The sequence below is a fragment of the Phocoena sinus genome, chromosome 3 (genome assembly GCF_008692025.1).
Source record: "Phocoena sinus isolate mPhoSin1 chromosome 3, mPhoSin1.pri, whole genome shotgun sequence".
NCBI classification, from domain to species: domain Eukaryota; kingdom Metazoa; phylum Chordata; class Mammalia; order Artiodactyla; family Phocoenidae; genus Phocoena; species Phocoena sinus.
This window is the reverse complement of record NC_045765.1, coordinates 147,992,381-148,010,298: the sequence shown is the minus strand read 5'-3', so window position 1 is coordinate 148,010,298 and position 17,918 is coordinate 147,992,381. Positions and strand designations below refer to the sequence as shown.

At 38.2% G+C, this 17,918-nt stretch overlaps 1 protein-coding gene across 5 annotated transcripts in view; it reads left to right on the top strand.

Moving 5' to 3' along the window:
* CDH6 (cadherin 6) overlaps positions 1-17,918 on the top strand; it is a 131,332-nt gene that overhangs the window by 93,221 nt on the left and 20,193 nt on the right. For 3 of the 5 annotated variants that reach the window (XM_032626676.1, XM_032626677.1, XM_032626678.1), the window contains exons 3-7: positions 7,191-7,485; positions 10,708-10,827; positions 12,837-13,004; positions 15,139-15,326; positions 17,329-17,582. In XM_032626676.1, coding sequence (XP_032482567.1) covers positions 7,191-7,485; positions 10,708-10,827; positions 12,837-13,004; positions 15,139-15,326; positions 17,329-17,582 — 1,025 coding nt within the window. Of the gene's footprint in view, positions 1-7,190; positions 7,486-10,707; positions 10,828-12,836; positions 13,005-15,138; positions 15,327-17,328; positions 17,583-17,918 lie in introns of those variants that run through there. The other 2 variants (XM_032626681.1, XM_032626679.1) reach the window with 2 other exon arrangements.

Genomic DNA, 17,918 nt, shown 5'->3' with positions numbered 1-17,918 from the left:
ACTGCTCAGACTAGACAATGTGCTTAGTTTTGGTAGTAATTGCTAAATTATCTGGCAACTTCAGGAACATATATTCTTGATACATAGAATTATCCTAAAATCAAGTGAGAAAGGGGGTGGGGGACACTAAGATTTATTTATGTTCCAGAAACCTTCATTGATTATTGATATTTTATCCAATTTTATCTTTATAACATTCATTCATTCTTTCTTTGCAATCATTAATTATTGAAGATCTATAATGTGCTGATATGTTGGGTGCTGAGAATACGGAAGTGAACCAGACAGGCTTGATGCTTTTTTTATCATGAAATTTGCCATCTAGCTGTTTGCTGACTGAAACATGAAAACAGCTGTGAAATTCTCAAAAAAAAAAAAAAATTGAGAATGTACTGATGGCTAACTGGGGAAGAAATTGGGAGTGTAGAACAGGAGGCTATAACTTAGACTAGCAGCTCAGGGAGAACTTCCCTGAGGAAATCAAGATTACAAAGACCTGATGTATGAATTGGATTAACCAGGTGAAGGTGTTCAAAAGGCCTTTACACCAAGGGGACCACATGCAAGGAGGCCTAGATATGAAAGAGTCTGATGTATCTTCAACCAACTGCAATACGTACAGTACACTAGAACAAAGAGTGTCAAGGAGAGAATGATGGCTGATGAAGCTAAGGAGAGGGGCAGAGACTGTGGAGACTCTGGAGGCCATGCTGAGTGGGGCTAGGGGCCTTATCCCAAGAGTAAAGAGAAAACACTGAAGGATTCAGTTAGAAAAGAGTGGTATCTTGAAAGCTGTTGATGGTGTTGTTTAAGTTCATCTAGTCACAGAAAGGAAAATAGATGGAAAGGAAGCAAGACTGAGTGTGTGTTCAGAGAGCCTCATTGCAATAGGTCAAAGAGAAATGGTGGTGAATTGGACCAGGGTGGCACCAGTGGGAATGGAGACAAGTAGGCGGTGAGTCAAGATATAGGTAAGAGGTAGAATTGGCAAGAGTTAGGGGCCTAATGAATTTGGAGATGGAGGCAGAAGGAAGGTTCTAGGGTGACTCTCTGGTGGTCCTTACAGAGATGGGACATACAAGAGGAAGAATGGTTTGGGAGAGAAGGTAATGACGTCAACTGGGAAGTACTGAGCGTGAGTTGTCCAAGAGACTTGCCTGGGAATCACTGTATCCTTGACTCTGCATCTCACGAAAATGTCTGTCCTGAGGTTATATAGAGATTTGGACATTAATGGCACAGAGATAATAGTTTAATCCATGAAAACAGATAATCTCATTTGGAGAGAGTATGTGAAATGAGGAAAGACAAGGACCTAAGACATAGGCCTGAGGAATATCTACATTTAATGGACAAGTAGAAGAGGAATATCTGGCAAAATTAGTTATTTTGAGTTTTGTCTTAAAGATGACCTATGAAAACTATGATAACTTAATTAATTTAGTTGATTAATAGGAAAGTCAGAATTCAGACCCAAATGTTTCCACCTTCTAAATACTTCCTGTCTGTGATGTAAGAATCATTTATTGATGCATATCTCTGAGCTAGGCCTTCTGTTAAGCATTTTACATACATTGTTTTATTAATTTTCAGAGCAACCTACCTGTAAACTAAGTATGGTATTATTCTTATGTAGATGAGGGAGATAAGACTTGGAGAAATTAACTAAGTTCCCCAAGGTTACCCGACTACTACATACCCATTTCTTTCCCTTGCCCAAGACCATGCACGCATTATGATTGTACTAGTTAAGGCAGTGATTCTCAAACTTGAGCTCTCATCAGAATCACCCGGAGGGCTTCTTAAAACACAGATTGTTGGGCAACACCCTTTGAGTTTCTGATTCTGGAGGTAGATGGGGTCTGAGAATTTGCATGTCTAGTTCCAACAACCTGCCACAAAAATATGCTGCCCTCAGCATTTTAACTTGGAAAAAACATAAATATAAATTAGATATAAATTAGTTAATTCATAATAATCATTAACATCCAAATACAGCATATTAAAATATGTAATATAAAATTTTATTAAAAGATATTTTTAGGGCTTCCCTGGTGGTGCAGTGGTTGAGAGTCCGCCTGCCGATGCAGAGGATGCGGGTTCATGCCCTGGTCTGGGAAGATCCCACATGCCGCGGAGCGGCTGGGCCCGTGAGCCATGGCCGCTGAGCCTGCGCGTCCGGAGTGTGTGCTCCGCAACGGGAGAGGCCACAACAGTGAGAGGCCCACATACAGCAAAAGAAAAAAAAAAAAAAAGATATTTTTATTTACCTACCCCTATGATCTCTGAAACAGAAGCTACTCCTAATCCCTGCCATGTACTTCAAGAAATTTCTTCCTGACATAAACTCTACCTAACAAGCTCTTCACGATTTTTACATTAAGCATATTTATTAGCGTTATGTATACATGCATTATGTAGAGAGATGTATGTATATACACACTCATATATACATATATATATTGAATTCAGTTAAGCTTCAATTTGTCTTAAGTTGATTGTAAATTTATTTTCCCAATTTAAAATAATATTCAATCTATTTAGCACAAAGGTGTTCTCTCTGGTGTAACTCCAGTTTCTACACTTCAATCCCAATCAGACAACATCTTTTCACCACAGCTGTTCTCTGATTCTTATAACATTTCAGATTAGCAATCATTACATTTCTTAAAGGGCCACATTACACCCTATGAGCATATTAGTCATAATCCATTTTTTTATTTCAGCCAAAAAATCACGTAATTCCTTCCCTAAGCCCCTTTCAGGCTGTTGTAGGTACTTCCAGATGTGCCATGTAGGTAAACTTCTGTTTAAACTCTGCTTTCTTGTCTCAACGATGCATATGCTTAGAAGATTCAGTTTGGTTACTGACTTAAGACAAGTGACTCAGTGACACATAGGGAATGGGGGGAATGGGGCAGCATTAACTAGCTCCATAAACCACTAAAAATCTGTACAGTTAGTGTTATACCTTTGAATTAGAGACAAAATCAAGTTGGGAGGTGGCATACGTAGCAGATAAAAAGATACTGGCACTGCTTTATTGATGCCTGCAATGGGGCCATATCTACAACCCCAGATCCTTGTATTTATTTGTCAAGATGCTACACTAAAAAAAATAATGAGAAGTCAACAGAAAAACAAGCAAAGACCAAGAGCTTCTTCTGCAACAAAATGCTCCAGGTACAGTAGTAAAAAGTCCTGCGAGCCCCAGATGAAATGTGACTTTCCGAGGGAAGTGGATAATTTTTACTTGATGGTGAATCGTTAAAAGTGAGCCAGATGATTAAACTTAATGGAACAGCCACATTAAACTGAAATTAGTAAAAACATGCCTCGGGCAGCATACAACCTTTTATTTGTTGTTGTTTAACTTCTGCCTTTTACAGTGGCCATGATGAATGACATCACAAAAGAAAAAAAATCCAATTAAACTCTAAGAGCTCAATAAACCCCTAATGTCTGCTTGTCACCACCGCTTTCACTTGCACTGATGTCTTCTTAACGTTTCCTCTTTTCCCCAAGGAGAGAAAAAGGAACTGGCCTCAGAGGGGTTCAGTGGAAGGGGAGTAGAGGGGGAAAGAGCACACAAAGGCTTCTGGAGGTTTCTATTCTGTGCGCTCCATCAGATGTAGACGCTGCACTGGGAGGGGGATGAGGTTAAATTGTTTTATTATTATACAATGCCTGAGTGAAGAGATGCACTTTCCCACTAGTTTTCAAATACTGATAAATCAGAATTGGGATCTGCAGAGCAATCCCTGTTCACGCCCCTAGCTGGCATCTCCACTGCCCTTTTACATTGTCTTGGTGTTTGTTCTATAAGTCATCGAAATGGTCTCTCCTGACAGCTAAAAGTAAGTTTCTGATTACTTTTACCTGAATAAATCTTGTGATCCAATGTGGTATTCACCTACTAATTGTGCAACAACTACATATTGAAAGTGATGAAAGAACCGGCTGAGGGGAGTCTACAATCTAGTGGAATGCAGAATATAATAAATCATGTGGAAAGATAGCAATGGCCACCTGATAGAAGAATACTGGCTTTTGATAACAGATTTTACCTTAGAGATACCATGTGTTTGTAAAATTGGGTTTTCAAAGTCCTCAGAACAAAGTTCTCAAAGTCAAAAGCAAAAACCTGTTTATTGTGAACTAAGAGCTAATAATAGTAACAATATCTTAAATTTGGAAGACACTTTGGAAGACACTTTATAAAACACATGCTTTTATCGCATGTTTATGTAGGAACTAACATAGTATTTGTATATAGTCTCTTAGTGCTTCACTACAGCCTTGTCCTGTAGCTCAATTATCTTCATTTTCTGATAAGGATCCCAGGGCTTGGAAGTTAATTGACTGTCCTATTGAGAGAGAGAGAATGAGCAAGGCCCACACTTGGGACTCCTGGTGTGGTGCCCCCTGCACTGTGCCAGGCTGCTGACCATGGCTGTCCTAGAGCCAGATCCAATGGGCAGTGACATTGGTTTCATTACTCATGAGTTAATGAAACAGCTTTTTAAGAGCTCTCTTCAGTCATTAGAATTTGACGATGGAGAGTTAAAACTTTCCCCAGTGACTCTTTCTGTGTAGTCAGGGTTTCAGCGTTTTCTTAGCACATCACATCACACAAATCATGGGGTGCTCTTGTTTTACATTTCTTATTGCGTTTGTCTCACTTCTAAGCAATTTCCTCCCCATTCGCATTTATCTTGCATGATTTCTGTCAAATTGCTTTCAAGGCCACTAATTGTATAAATAATATTCTCTTCCTCAAACTCTGCTATTAACTAGTAGTAGCTGTGTGGCGTTAGACACAGTTTATCTCTCAAAATGAGAAGGTTGCACGGAATAATCTATAAACCTCTTCTTGCACTCAAGTTCTAATCTGACTCTCACGTGAGCTGCGTGATTTGGGAAACACGACATATAGGAGCCTCAGTTTTCTTGACTCCCGCAGTGATGGATTCAATTATCTCATGTTTCCCAAAATGAGTTTCTTGGAAAACTGTTTTGGGGAATATCAATACGGATCACACCCAAAAAGGATTCATTACATAAGAAAGTTCAGGAAAGCTAGATTAAATGATGTTTAGTACAGTTGTGGACTATAGGTACTCACAGCCTTTCCTAAGTTAATGGGCACTGGGTGACTCTAAGAAAGAGGCAGAACATGAAGTATTTCCCAAAATTATTGGGCCACAGAACCTTTTTCCTCAGCATTTTGTGTAAATGATATTCCATGGTACATACTTTTAGAAAGTGTGGGTTACGTATTTTTTAAGTCCCTTTTTCCCCTGAGGTTCTATTTTCAAATGTGTTTGTAGACATTACTCTGAACATTCCATGCAGTATCAATCAAGAGAACACAGAGATGGTTTACCTGCTGCTGTTGTTGCCATTACTGTTGTAACACAGCCTATACTCCACTTAGAGTTGAAATAAGGTAGAGATTGTCACCAAACAGAACTTGGGTCTGCTCACCTGCTGCACAGCAAAGCCAATCTACTGACACCAGGTTGTAATGAAGGAAAGTACAGTGTTTATTGGAGGCACCAAGCAAGGAGAATGGGCAGCTCATGCTCAAAAGACCCGAACTCCCCAATGGCTTTCAGGAAAGGGTTTTTAAAGGCAACATTTGGCATGAGGATTGCAGCCCATGGACCTTCTTCTGACTGGTTGGTGGTGAGGTAACAGGGTGATGTTTCAGGAATCATAATCATCAACCTTCTGAATCTGACGTCTGCATGCTTGTGGTCACATGTAATCACCATCCTCTACCTTGTGTGGGGGAGCTTAGTTTCTGCAGAACTCAAAAATATATGTCAGATTGTTATGTATATCTCTTCAGGAGGAACTAGGACTCTGTTTTATCACTGAACTATTTGCTTTTCCTTTGTTTCTGCATTCCCTCACTTACCTAATTAGTAACTGCTTGAGTCTGCTCTTTGGAACTCAGGAAAGACCTAGGAGACTAAAGCCTTTCTCTACAAACAAGAAACAGGAAGCACAGAGGGGCTTTTCTACCCAGGAGGGCCCCACAGGGTCCTACTGGTCATTAAAGCTGACTTGTCTGTATGTAGCTGACACTTACAACTGAGATCTGAAAACAGTTCTCCTTGGTCAAAAGCACTTTTTGAAAAAAATTGTGAATAGGGTTAGGTTATCAGAAGACCTATGAGATACTGCCTAAACTTTTGCTGAGGTGGGGAAAAGGGAACTAAAGAAACAACAGGGAAGTCAACAGAGTGGATATCAAGTTCAGGATAAGTAACCCATGGGCTACTTTTCCAAGTTAGGATCGCCCTCTTCACTTCAGTGCTATCTTCATGTTCATTACCGCAACCCTTCACCCAGACCCATTTCACTGGCTGTTAATCTTATCAGAGCCTCTGCTTGATGACCTTCAGGAACAGAGAACCCACTGCTTCATAAGGCAGACTGTTCAATCTAATCTTTTAGAAGGTCCTTTCCCATTTTAAACTAAAACATGTGTTAAATATTCTTTTCCAATTTATCTTGTAAATTTATCTTATTCCAATTTATCTTGTAAATTACCTAGTCAGGGTGGTTTCAAGGCATTGTCCCTGGCAGCACTTAAGATGTTTCTCAAACACTTCGAGTTGAATTTCATAAATAAATTTCACATCTTCCTAGAAAATTGACTATAATCTCCATCATATTAGAATCAAGAAGATTGACTAGCTTTCCTAAATTCACCAAGATAGCAATGTGGAGAGGCAAAATGTATACTCTGATTCAGAAACCAAAATCCTCTTCTCAGTAGTATGTTGCTTGTCTGGTGTATCTGTGTACATAAAAGTGAGGGGGAGAGTGTATTAATAGATCTGAAAGCTGTAGTGAAAATAGTTTCGTTCCCGCCAGGCTTATATGTCCTTGGGCATCTTACTATTGCTCTGGCCTTTAGTTTTCCATTCTTCAAAATCAGGATTACTAAATTTTATCCAAGCTCTGTTCCACTTCTGGAAATCTCTGTGATTATAAGGAAACGTGTTCACTAACGAACGGCATTTACTACTGAGGATTTAAGTAAAGAGTAAAAGAAAACAATCTGCAACCCTTAGAAAGACTTGAATGAAAGTTAACATAGCATTGCATCATAAAGACAAACAGTTTAGGATCACATGCTTGACTTTTACTTTCTTTACTTTTTTTTTCTACACTAGTTACATTCAGACCAGGATAGAGGAGATGGATCACTTAAATATATCCTTTCAGGAGATGGAGCAGGAGATCTCTTCATTATCAATGAAAACACAGGGGATATACAGGCCACCAAGAGGCTGGACAGGGAAGAAAAACCTGTTTACATCCTTCGAGCTCAGGCCATAAACAGAAAAACAGGGAGACCCGTGGAGCCCGAGTCTGAATTCATCATCAAGATACATGACATCAATGACAACGAACCAATATTCACCAAGGAGGTTTACACGGCCACTGTTCCTGAAATGTCTGATGTCGGTGAGTGAGATGTGATTCAACCATTTCCTCTAGTACATCAACTGAATAACAAGTCCTATGAGTGAAATTTGCTGAATTGAATGAACTTAGCTGCTAAATTCTAGAAGCATTGTGTTTCAAACAGTCCATTTATGTCCTTTTTGTAAGTGTACCGGTGTCTCCTAATATTACTCTAGTCTTATTATTTTTAAGAAAACAGCATTTCCTCTAGTGATTAGGGTATGAAAAGTGGCAGGGTGAGAGGGGGAGGGAGGAGAGACCATTTCACCTAATTCCTCTCTTACTCAAAATGCCCACTTTATTTCTTGGACTGAAAGGCAGCAGCCCTCTCTATTTCTCTTAGCCCATAGTGGTATTAGGCTTCAGGTAAGGATCTCCCCAATGGAAAACAAAAGCCCTGAATTTACAGTCCAGACTAAAGAGTAATTATATTTGAGAAAGAGACTCAAAGAAAACTTTTTTAAAAATCCATAAACAAAATGCAGATGATGTCTAAAGGATATGTTCTTTACTAAGTGGTAGAAATTAAGAGACTTTCATGACATTAATATGGTAAATTAATATTTTGTGCACAATTCTACCACCAATTTTAAAGTTAATACGTGTGCATTTAATTTGCTTAGATTGGGAAAAGGTAAATAGAATTTAAATTAAGAAAAAAATCCTGCCGACATCACTGTCAGCCACATTAAAACACTTCAGGGGAGACAATGACAAATGTTCAACTATTGTGTAAAGGGTTATTTTAAGTTATATTCAGTGCCAAGTTCAAAAGGGCTAAATTACATAATAAAAAACATTTCCATAATTCTGCGAGTCAGATATCAGAGACATTTCAGTTCACAATTCTAAGACTTGGAAAATACATAATCTACAGAAATGATTATAAAACATCTCAATTTTTCCCATGAAGAAGTTACTCATCTCATTACTTGAAGTCACTTTTTGTTAGAAGAATCACAAACCATCACCAAAGTTAAGAGGAGGATTAGAATTCTTTTAAGAGGAAGATTTGTTAGGAAAAATATTTTTCCTCTACGTGGTAAAGGGCAGGAAGAATTAATGAAGGACAACCTGGTCATCAGCACCACACTGGGCAACTCTAACCAGATGTGCAAAGTGTAACCGCACAATATAAGGGGCAGCGTACTCTTGAAGTCATTATAGAATTAAATATGTTTTATAAATATTTGAGGGTAGCTGGCAGTAACACGTCTTGAGGAAGAGAAGCCTTTTTCCAATCTGCACACAGGCACAGTTATGTTGACATTCATCATTATCATAAATTAACATGTCATTATTGTGATAGTAAAGGCATCCCAAAGGAATTACATGAAGGTAGTGGGACAATAAATAACAAGGTAGTAAAAATGGACTTCGGGGCTTCCCTGGTGGTGCAGTGGTTGAGAGTCCGCCTGCCGATGCAGGGGACATGGGTTCATGCCCGGGTCCGGGAAGATCCCACACGCCGCGGAGCGGCTGGGCCCGTGAGCCATGGCCGCTGAGCCTGCGCGTCCGGAGCCTGTGCTCCACAACGGGAGAAGCCACACAACAGTGAGAGGCCCGCGTACCGCAAAAAAAAAAAAAAAAAAGACTTCGACAACAAACAGACCTGAGTTTGAAACTATCCCTACTAATAAGCAGCAATGTGGCCTTAGGTAAATATATGACTTGATGTCTCTGATCCTCCAGTTCCATATCTATAAAAAAAATAAATAATAAACATCAACTCCTAACCCTTATCATAAGAATGAAAGGAGAAAACAAGTGCAGAGCCCCCAGTACCACATCTGACAACTAATAGGCACTCAAAATATCCAGATAACCATATTCTAAAAGCAATCAAATTTTGTATTGATGTCAAATAAGAACGTAGGTGTCTGCTGACTTCTACTACTCCTCGCTTTAAAATCATATGCTCTCATTTTCCCTACATACCTTGTCAAATTACAAGGACGGGTGCTCTATCTCATGCATCAACATGCTACCTCCAGAGCATCCAACCCTAACACAGTACAGTGTATTTGTTCAATAAATGGAACTGGTTAGATATTACAAAAGCAATGTAAAAATTCTAATATTCCCTAAATGTGACTTCCCTGCCCTGTTCATGGACAGGAGAATTCTAACAGTATGCTTACTCTTTGTCTAATATGAATACCAAAAGTCAGCCATAAAGTGATCTAAATCAGAGGGTCTTACCCTTTTTGGAAGTCACAGACCCCTTTGAGAATCAGATAAAGTCCATGGAACTTATCCTCATTGTAATATACATGTAGGCATACACATAAAAATTTGCATGGAATTTCCTGGGGGTTAGGGATACTTTGAAGGTTATTATTAACTGTGGTCTCTAAGATAAAAATGCCAATCTAAAACAACATAGCCTTCTTTGTGCATTTAATTATAATCATCTTTTGGGATTATAAATTCTGGATGTGTATCCTCTGCTATTCCAATTAATTCTTTACTTAATCCAAAACTACTTCTCATAAGGTTCAAGGTCTTTCAACCTCTTAGAATTATCAGATTTATCACTTAGGATGCTTTTATTTGTAAGTAACAGAAAACACAATTCAAATTACTTTAAACAATGCAAGCATTTATTGGTCACATTACTTAAGTCCAAAAGTAAAGTGGACTTTGAACATAGTTTGATTTGTGTTCTAGATATTTCTCTGTAATTTTCTGTCCTATTCAGCTTTGTCCTCAGGCTGGCATTGCTAAGATCACAAAATAGCTACTGCATTTGCAGGCTCCACATCAGCACGTTCTAGTCCAGGAGTAAAAGCACCTATGACACAGCAAATTTCCAGCAAAATCACGAATGGCCCCCTGATTAAACAATACCTACACTAATCCTTGTCGAAAAAATAGTGCAAGATGCCAATAGATTTAGGCCTAGATAACTTGAAAGAATTGCCGTAGCAAGAATCCAATCAAATCTCACCCTTGGAGATGGGTTGGAATCAGCTACACCCAAAGTCATGATCATTCCCGTGCTTCCCTTTAATTTAATCCCTACAATATTTATTAATGTTGATCACATTCCTTCAGAGAGAAATCCAAGGCTTTTTAGCCTAGCATCCCACTGTAGTTCTTCACTCCCTTGCCATGATAGTTTTCTGTAGAAGTAAGATTGTGCTTTTTCCTTATGTGTGGGTATCAAGGACCCGTCATTAACCCTTAATTTATTTTCAATTCATGTTTCTGTCATTACAGGCACATTTGTTGTCCAAGTCACTGCAACTGACGCTGATGATCCAACGTACGGAAACAGTGCTAAAATTGTCTATAGCATCCTACAGGGGCAGCCCTATTTTTCAGTTGAATCAGAAACAGGTTAGAATTCCTTTTTTATCTTCTTTTTACAATCTGTAATTTTAATTGACATGCTCAACTGAGCTAGCATATTTTTTAATAAAAATAATCAGTGTGATTGAATTTTCTTAGATTCATCTCCCAAACACCAGTGATACACTTGTAAATATGACATCCAGGTCATCTTAAGCAAGAAATCTGACAATGGATCTTTCATCCACCATGTTTATTCAGAGGAGATTCAGAAAAATTACACATTGTTTTATTCTCTTTTCCAGTTTGAGATGAAGCTAAAAGGCCAACCCCTTCTGATAGCCAGTAGGGCTGTTTATACATATTCTGATTCTTCTTTTTCTAGTTATTTAGTAGGATTGCATCTCTCTCTACCCTGCTGGGAAGTTAGATGTAGCCATGTGATTTATTTGGGCCAATAAAATGTAGCAGTGATACGAGTCATTTCCAAGCGAAACTTTTAGACCTGGTGCACAATCCACCATGTTCCCTTCCTCTTGCCACAGTGATCATGGATGGAAACCAGTATCGAGTGGGTCTCCAGCCTGAATGTCTAAGGGTTTTCCTGAGCAGAGCTTCTTACTGGCCTGCACAGAGCACTACAGTTCTGTTAAACCACTGAAATTTCACTTTTGTTGTCACGTTGTCTAGCTTATCCTAACTGCTACTGCCCTAAAAAACAAAATGGATTGCCTTAATGGAATCCTTTTTCAACATCTCATTTTTCTGCACTATCTCCACAGAGTAGCATACTATATTATGATGAACTATTTTTTAATAAATATCACTTGTATAGTAAATTCTACACATATTTTTGCTGTCATAATAGGAGTAGAGTTCCTTTTATACGATTTTTAAGCATCCATTATTGTTAGTAGAAATCAAAACCTTTCTAGGTTACTACATCCAGTTGGAAATCGATGTAAGAGGTGCCATGAACTTAGAAAGAATCCCAAGGGAAAAGAAAATGTTGAGTTTAAAAACAATGAGGATGAAAAATTAGAATTATTCAACTTAAAGGACAGAAGGCTAACGTGACCTCCTGTGTTTAAATAGAGAAGTACTATTATCTGGAGAACAGAAAGCAGCTTCACTTTCACTGAAGCCAGCACTGCAGGAATGAAATCGAGGTATTCATTCCTACCTGTTGTCTGAGGTATTCTTGTTAAAAATAAAAAAAGGTATTTTCAGCTTCACTAGTCATTAAGCATGGAATGTGCCACCTGAGAAGGTTATAAAGCCTTCTCCAGTGATTTTTGAAAGAATGCTGCTAATTGAAGCATAAGCCTTACATAGAAATTAGACAAACTTTTAGAAATTCTTTAAACTAATTATTTTATAACCATCTAACAACAGAGATAAATTTTGCCTAACTGAAGAATGTTGGTCACTGCTGGGACCTGTTGAACTAAAGTTCACATCAGCTTTAGGGAAAAAATTCTCTAGGATCATACAAGATGATCATTAGGAGACAACTGATGCTGTGTTTTTATAAGACCACAGTTTTGTGGTTTAGAAGATCCTCAGAGCATTCATTATGGTGGGTATATCTGATGAGGAATTAGTTAATTCGGTAATGTGAAACTCAGGAGTCAGTTCAAGTATATATGACTTTGTTAATTTCCTCATTATGCACCTAGTGTCCTTTCTCAAGCAGCTACGGTAGTTTAGCACTGTGCCACACGCCAAGTTATATTTTGCGGTGTCATCTTATAACACTTAATATTTAAGCCACTTACAGTCTGCACTATTGCAGGATGTGACTTGTACTTGTTTTCATTCTCCTTGCATTATAGGTGGATTTTTTTTAACGTATCTATGTACCTACCTCCCCTATGTGGGTTTAATTTCCTTCAGTACGAAGGCTACCTATAATCAATCATCTTTATGGTCACCCATGACATCTGCACAGTGTTATGCATATCGTGGGTGACGATCTATGTTTGTTTGCATAAATAAATGATTTTGTAAAGTATTTTTAATATACCCCTTTCCATTTCTGAACTTCATATCCATAGGTATCATCAAGACAGCCTTGCTCAACATGGATCGTGAAAACAGGGAGCAGTACCAAGTGGTGATTCAAGCCAAGGATATGGGTGGACAGATGGGGGGACTGTCTGGGACCACCACAGTGAACATCACGCTGACGGATGTCAATGACAACCCTCCCCGGTTTCCCCAGAGTAGGAACATTTGATTGAATGAGTGTCTTCAGTGCACTTTTGTAAAACTGTAACTTTAAGAATGATATTTATTTCCCATTATTCTTATTAATTGCCAAAGTTAGTGAACTTAGTAAGAACTGGCACATTTATTAAAATGAGTTGCCAACACTGATGCTCAGTAGATGCGAACATTTATTGGTAATTAGCTGAGCGATGGTCTGATATGGCTGTTATTATAAAAGCAACATCATTGTTTTATTTTTCCTTATTAATAAGACCACCACAGGCATAAATATGCTTGTGCAGAACATATGTATACAAGCATGCTGCTATCTGTTAGGAAAAATTTGACTTTATATTTTGTGAATTTAATCAGGCATGTAATCTCCCTTAAGTCCTCACGAGGCTTTGCAAGGGGAGGATTTATCATTTTACTGTTTCTAAAAATACAACTGTGGAAATAACTATTTACCTAATCCATTTGTAATCATAAATAGTTTTCTACATTATGGTTAATTGAGATACCAAAAGTCATCTCTAAAATCTTTAACGCTCATGATTAGGTAAGAAGGAAGAGAAAGGAGAAACCAGCATTCATAAATGCCCACTCTGTCTCAAGCAGTACACTTGACCCTTTCACTTAAGAGACCTCAAGTAGGTACTGGTTTTAATGTCATTTTTCTTCCAGGATCAAAATTCCTTTCTGACTATGATTTCCTAAGAAAACTACCTGAATCCTATCTTCCAGGAGAAAACAGCTGCCATCATTAAGTAGAAAACCCACTTACTCAAGCGTGGCCCTTTTGTAAAGCTGGTCAGCTAATAAGGGCTTCTTTTATAATGGAGATACACACAGATCAACAGGAAATAGTTTTATCTTGTTTACTTTTTTCAAGTATTTTAATCACAGTTAAATGCAAAAACAGAATAGCTAACTAATTTCTGATTTAACGGGGAGAAGAAAGGTTTTATGAACGCTAAAACATCCCCCACAGAGGCCTGAAATGAAAATATCAGAATCACCAGCACATTTCCCAGAAACCTCCTTTTCCATATGGGGATGTCCTGGGGAAGGATAACAGAAGGATTACCCATACCATGGGACCTTCCCCCTCTGTGATCATTACTGCGTAATGTCCCGAGGCAATGGACCGGAGAATATAGAAAGGGGCTGGAGGCACCCAAAAGGGAAGTGGAATACACTAGAGAAAATCTTGGCATGTTTTATCATTTTACCAAGGATGAGCTCAATCAATACTTAGTGGATTAAATATTGTTGAAGGACTATATTTTAGTAGTGTCATAGTCTATAATTTTTTTTCCAAAGCAATTTGTGTAAATAGTTGGCAAAATGTAATGGGTGAGAATAGAATAAGTTTGTCTTTACTATTTGTCTGTTCCTAAGCACATGCTGGCCTGACAGATCTAATTGAAACTCACATGTACTCTCCTTCAACGTCTTTTCCAACATGAGAAAAGTGTATGTCTAGCTTTTAAATTAGTAATATAAATATAAGAATGGGAGAAATCTATGCATAGAAAAAACACTAGTAAAATTTAAAGGAAGAAATTCGTCAAAATTAGAAAAAACTAAGAGATTTTTTTCTCAATGTATTTATCTATATCCCTAACTGCAACTAGACCAGCTTCATGTAGGAGTGAAGGAATCTCTACTTGGATACATTCTGGAAGTGCTGTAATTTGTTTTCACCTTCAGTTATTATTAGCAATGACAGAAAGAGCTCTTTTAAAGAACACCTAGTAATTGGCTTAAAGTCACAGTTCAGGTTCAATTCTTTTTTAGTCTTTCTGCTAGATTACTTTAACGGGGTCTTTGCAACCTTCTGTGCCCTCCTTTCACAGTTCAGACTTTCTCACAATCACACCATAAACTTGGAAGCCTACTTACAGGACAAGAAAAGTGTTTTCCCTTTGCCACGAGACAGGTCATGAAATAGAAGAAATATTCTTAACAATCATGAAAGTAAAAACGTTAAGGAGACTAGGGCACCATTAATTATTTTAAGGAAAGCACAAATCTGCCTGCATCCATGGTAATGTGTGAACGAACTGCTAGAAAATGGGTTTTGTTTTTAGTATGATGGAGTGTAATTAGTCTATGTTTGACTTATTTCTGTCTGGTGATTAATAGGTACATACCAGTTTAAAACCCCTGAATCATCTCCGCCGGGTACACCAATTGGCAGGATCAAAGCCAGTGATGCCGACCTGGGAGAAAATGCTGAAATTGAGTACAGCATTACAGAGGGAGAGGGGCTGGACATGTTTGATGTCATCACTGATCAGGAAACCCAGGAAGGGATTATAACTGTCAAAAAGGTAATGCATTTTTTAAAATACCACACAAATGAAGGCATTTACTTTTCTCTGGTCCCTAAGTAACTGGGGGCAACTACATCTCACATGAACGTTCCTCTCAAGTCTTGTTTTATTAATTTTCTTTTTAAGACCTAGTCTAATTACATTGAGAGTTCTTTGGTTGGCTTTCAGGGGTCCTCAATAATCTTATACATTCATTAATTCCATACTTTCAATAAATTTTTATTAAAAACTTCCTAAGTAAATATACACAAATGACATACAAAAAATACATGAAATAAATAATGTAAGTGAAGAATAAATTTAAAAACAGTTCCAGACACTGTTCTAGACGCTGGTGGTGCAACAGTACATTCAACAGGATGGTCTCTCGTCTCAGGGAACTGCTCCCATGGACAAGGAAGCAAATAAACAAAGAAACATGTATAACTACAAACTCCGTTACGTGCTTTGAAGGAAGAGAATAATACAAGCAGTGATAAAGATGGTTTGAATTAGAGAGGATATATAAAGACCACAAAAATAAAGTAGCAAAATTTCCTGCAAGCTCTTTAGCTACTTTTTGGAACACAATAATAAAGATTTTATATTCTAAGTTCCTATTTTCCCCTATGTACTTATTCACTATTTAACCCCCAGAATTGTTTGGTACCACGGAGCAGTATACTAAAATATGGCAAAAATTAAAAACCAATAAACTGTGTGCTTCAAAGCTGAAAATAATATTAGTTTTGGTTACTTTTTTTAAAGATTTCACTTTTACCGTGTATGGTGTAATATTTTCTCTCTCCTGTCGCATATTGTTGTATTTGCTGGTAGATATAAGCGTGAGTAGATGTAAATAAGAAGAAAAATTTTTCCTCTTAAGCTTTGGATTACATGCCTTAATATCTGGAAACACAATAAAACATGTTTAAGTGACATTCAGATCAATGTTTTATACTATAATATAATTAGGAAGCCCCTTAGTGTGCATTAACCTTTTTAATATTCTTGGTGCCTTATCAGATTCAAACTGAAATTTTGCCTAGCCGACTAAATCACATTCACTAACGTCTTGATTAATTGTGTTTCTCGTGAGCCTTGTCATATTATCATCTAAAACTAAAAGTCAGCAACAAGCATTTGGGTTCACGATGTCTCCAGAAGCAGAAATACTTCTCCTAAAGACCTCTGACAACAATGATCATTACTTTCTTTGGCAAGTAATTAGCCGGATGCCCTTATCAGGATATCACTTGGAATATTTTATCAACTCACGCCAAAAAAAAAACCCATTTATAATCTATTTTATCTGAATAAAGAACAGGGAATCATGCTGCAGACCAGTGGTTCTCCATCCTGGCTGCACAGTAGAATCACTAGGGGAGGTGTTTAAAAGTATAGATTGCCATCCCCACCCCAGATATTCTGGTTTAATGGTCCAGGGTGGGGCTCAGATATTGGCAATTTTTTTAAATTAAAAAAACAAATTTTCGGCCGTACCATGCAGCATGTGGGACCTTAGTTCCCCGACCAGGGATCCAACCCACACCCCCTGGAGTGGAAGCGCAGAGTCTTAACCTCTGGACCGCCAGGGAAGTCCCTTGGCAAATTTTAAGCACTCATTAGCTGTTCAATTACAGCCAAATGTGACAACATCTGACACAGAAGGATCTACTACATATTTGCCAACCTGCCCCTGGCGAGGCTCCCTGTAGTCAAATATAAGGATTTTTTTTAAAGGGGGCCTGTTCTAGGTTCCCTCCTGCTTCTAGGTTCCCTCTCCTGCCCATCATAACTTGCACCCCTGGTGCGTGATTTCAGCCCACACTTCCATCAGGATTGTGTGGTATCTGAATTCCAATGTCTTTACCCAATATCACGCTGTGTAGTGATGTCTCAAAGCAATATGATCACTTTCATTTATCGGTGATTTGCACTAAAAATGGCTCATGCCTTGGCTTTCTGTGTCTCGGTTGCTTTAAATATGTCACTTCTTCCTCCCCGCACCCCCCGCAAGCTCTTGGACTTTGAAAAGAAGAAAGTGTACAGCCTCAAAGTGGAAGCCTCCAACCCTCACGTTGAACCCCGCTTTCTCTACCTGGGTCCATTCAAAGATTCAGCCACAGTTAAAATTATGGTGGAAGATGTAGACGAGCCCCCTGTCTTCAGCAAACTGGCCTACATCCTACAAATAAGAGAAGATGCTCAGATAAATACGACAATAGGCTCAGTCACAGCCCAAGATCCAGATGCTGCCCGAAATCCTGTCAAGTAAGCACACTTCTGTGACATGTCTCTTCCATAAGTTTGTTGATTTATATTCAAATATTCACTTGTAAGTTGGAAAAGAGGAATCCCGTTTTTCCAATTAGTTTTGTCTTCCTGAAAAACTACTTTAAAGTACCTTTACTAACTCTGCTCTCCTTGCTCATCATAAAATATTATTTTAGCAACGATGTAAACCTAAAAAACTCAAAATTTGGGGTGAAAAAACATAAAATGAGCTATAAGGAGGTTACTGCTTACATGGAAGTGGTACAAGGTAATGCAGCTGAATGGTCTGGGTTTTTTTGTTTTTTTTTTTAGGTCTTAGATTTTTTCAGAGAT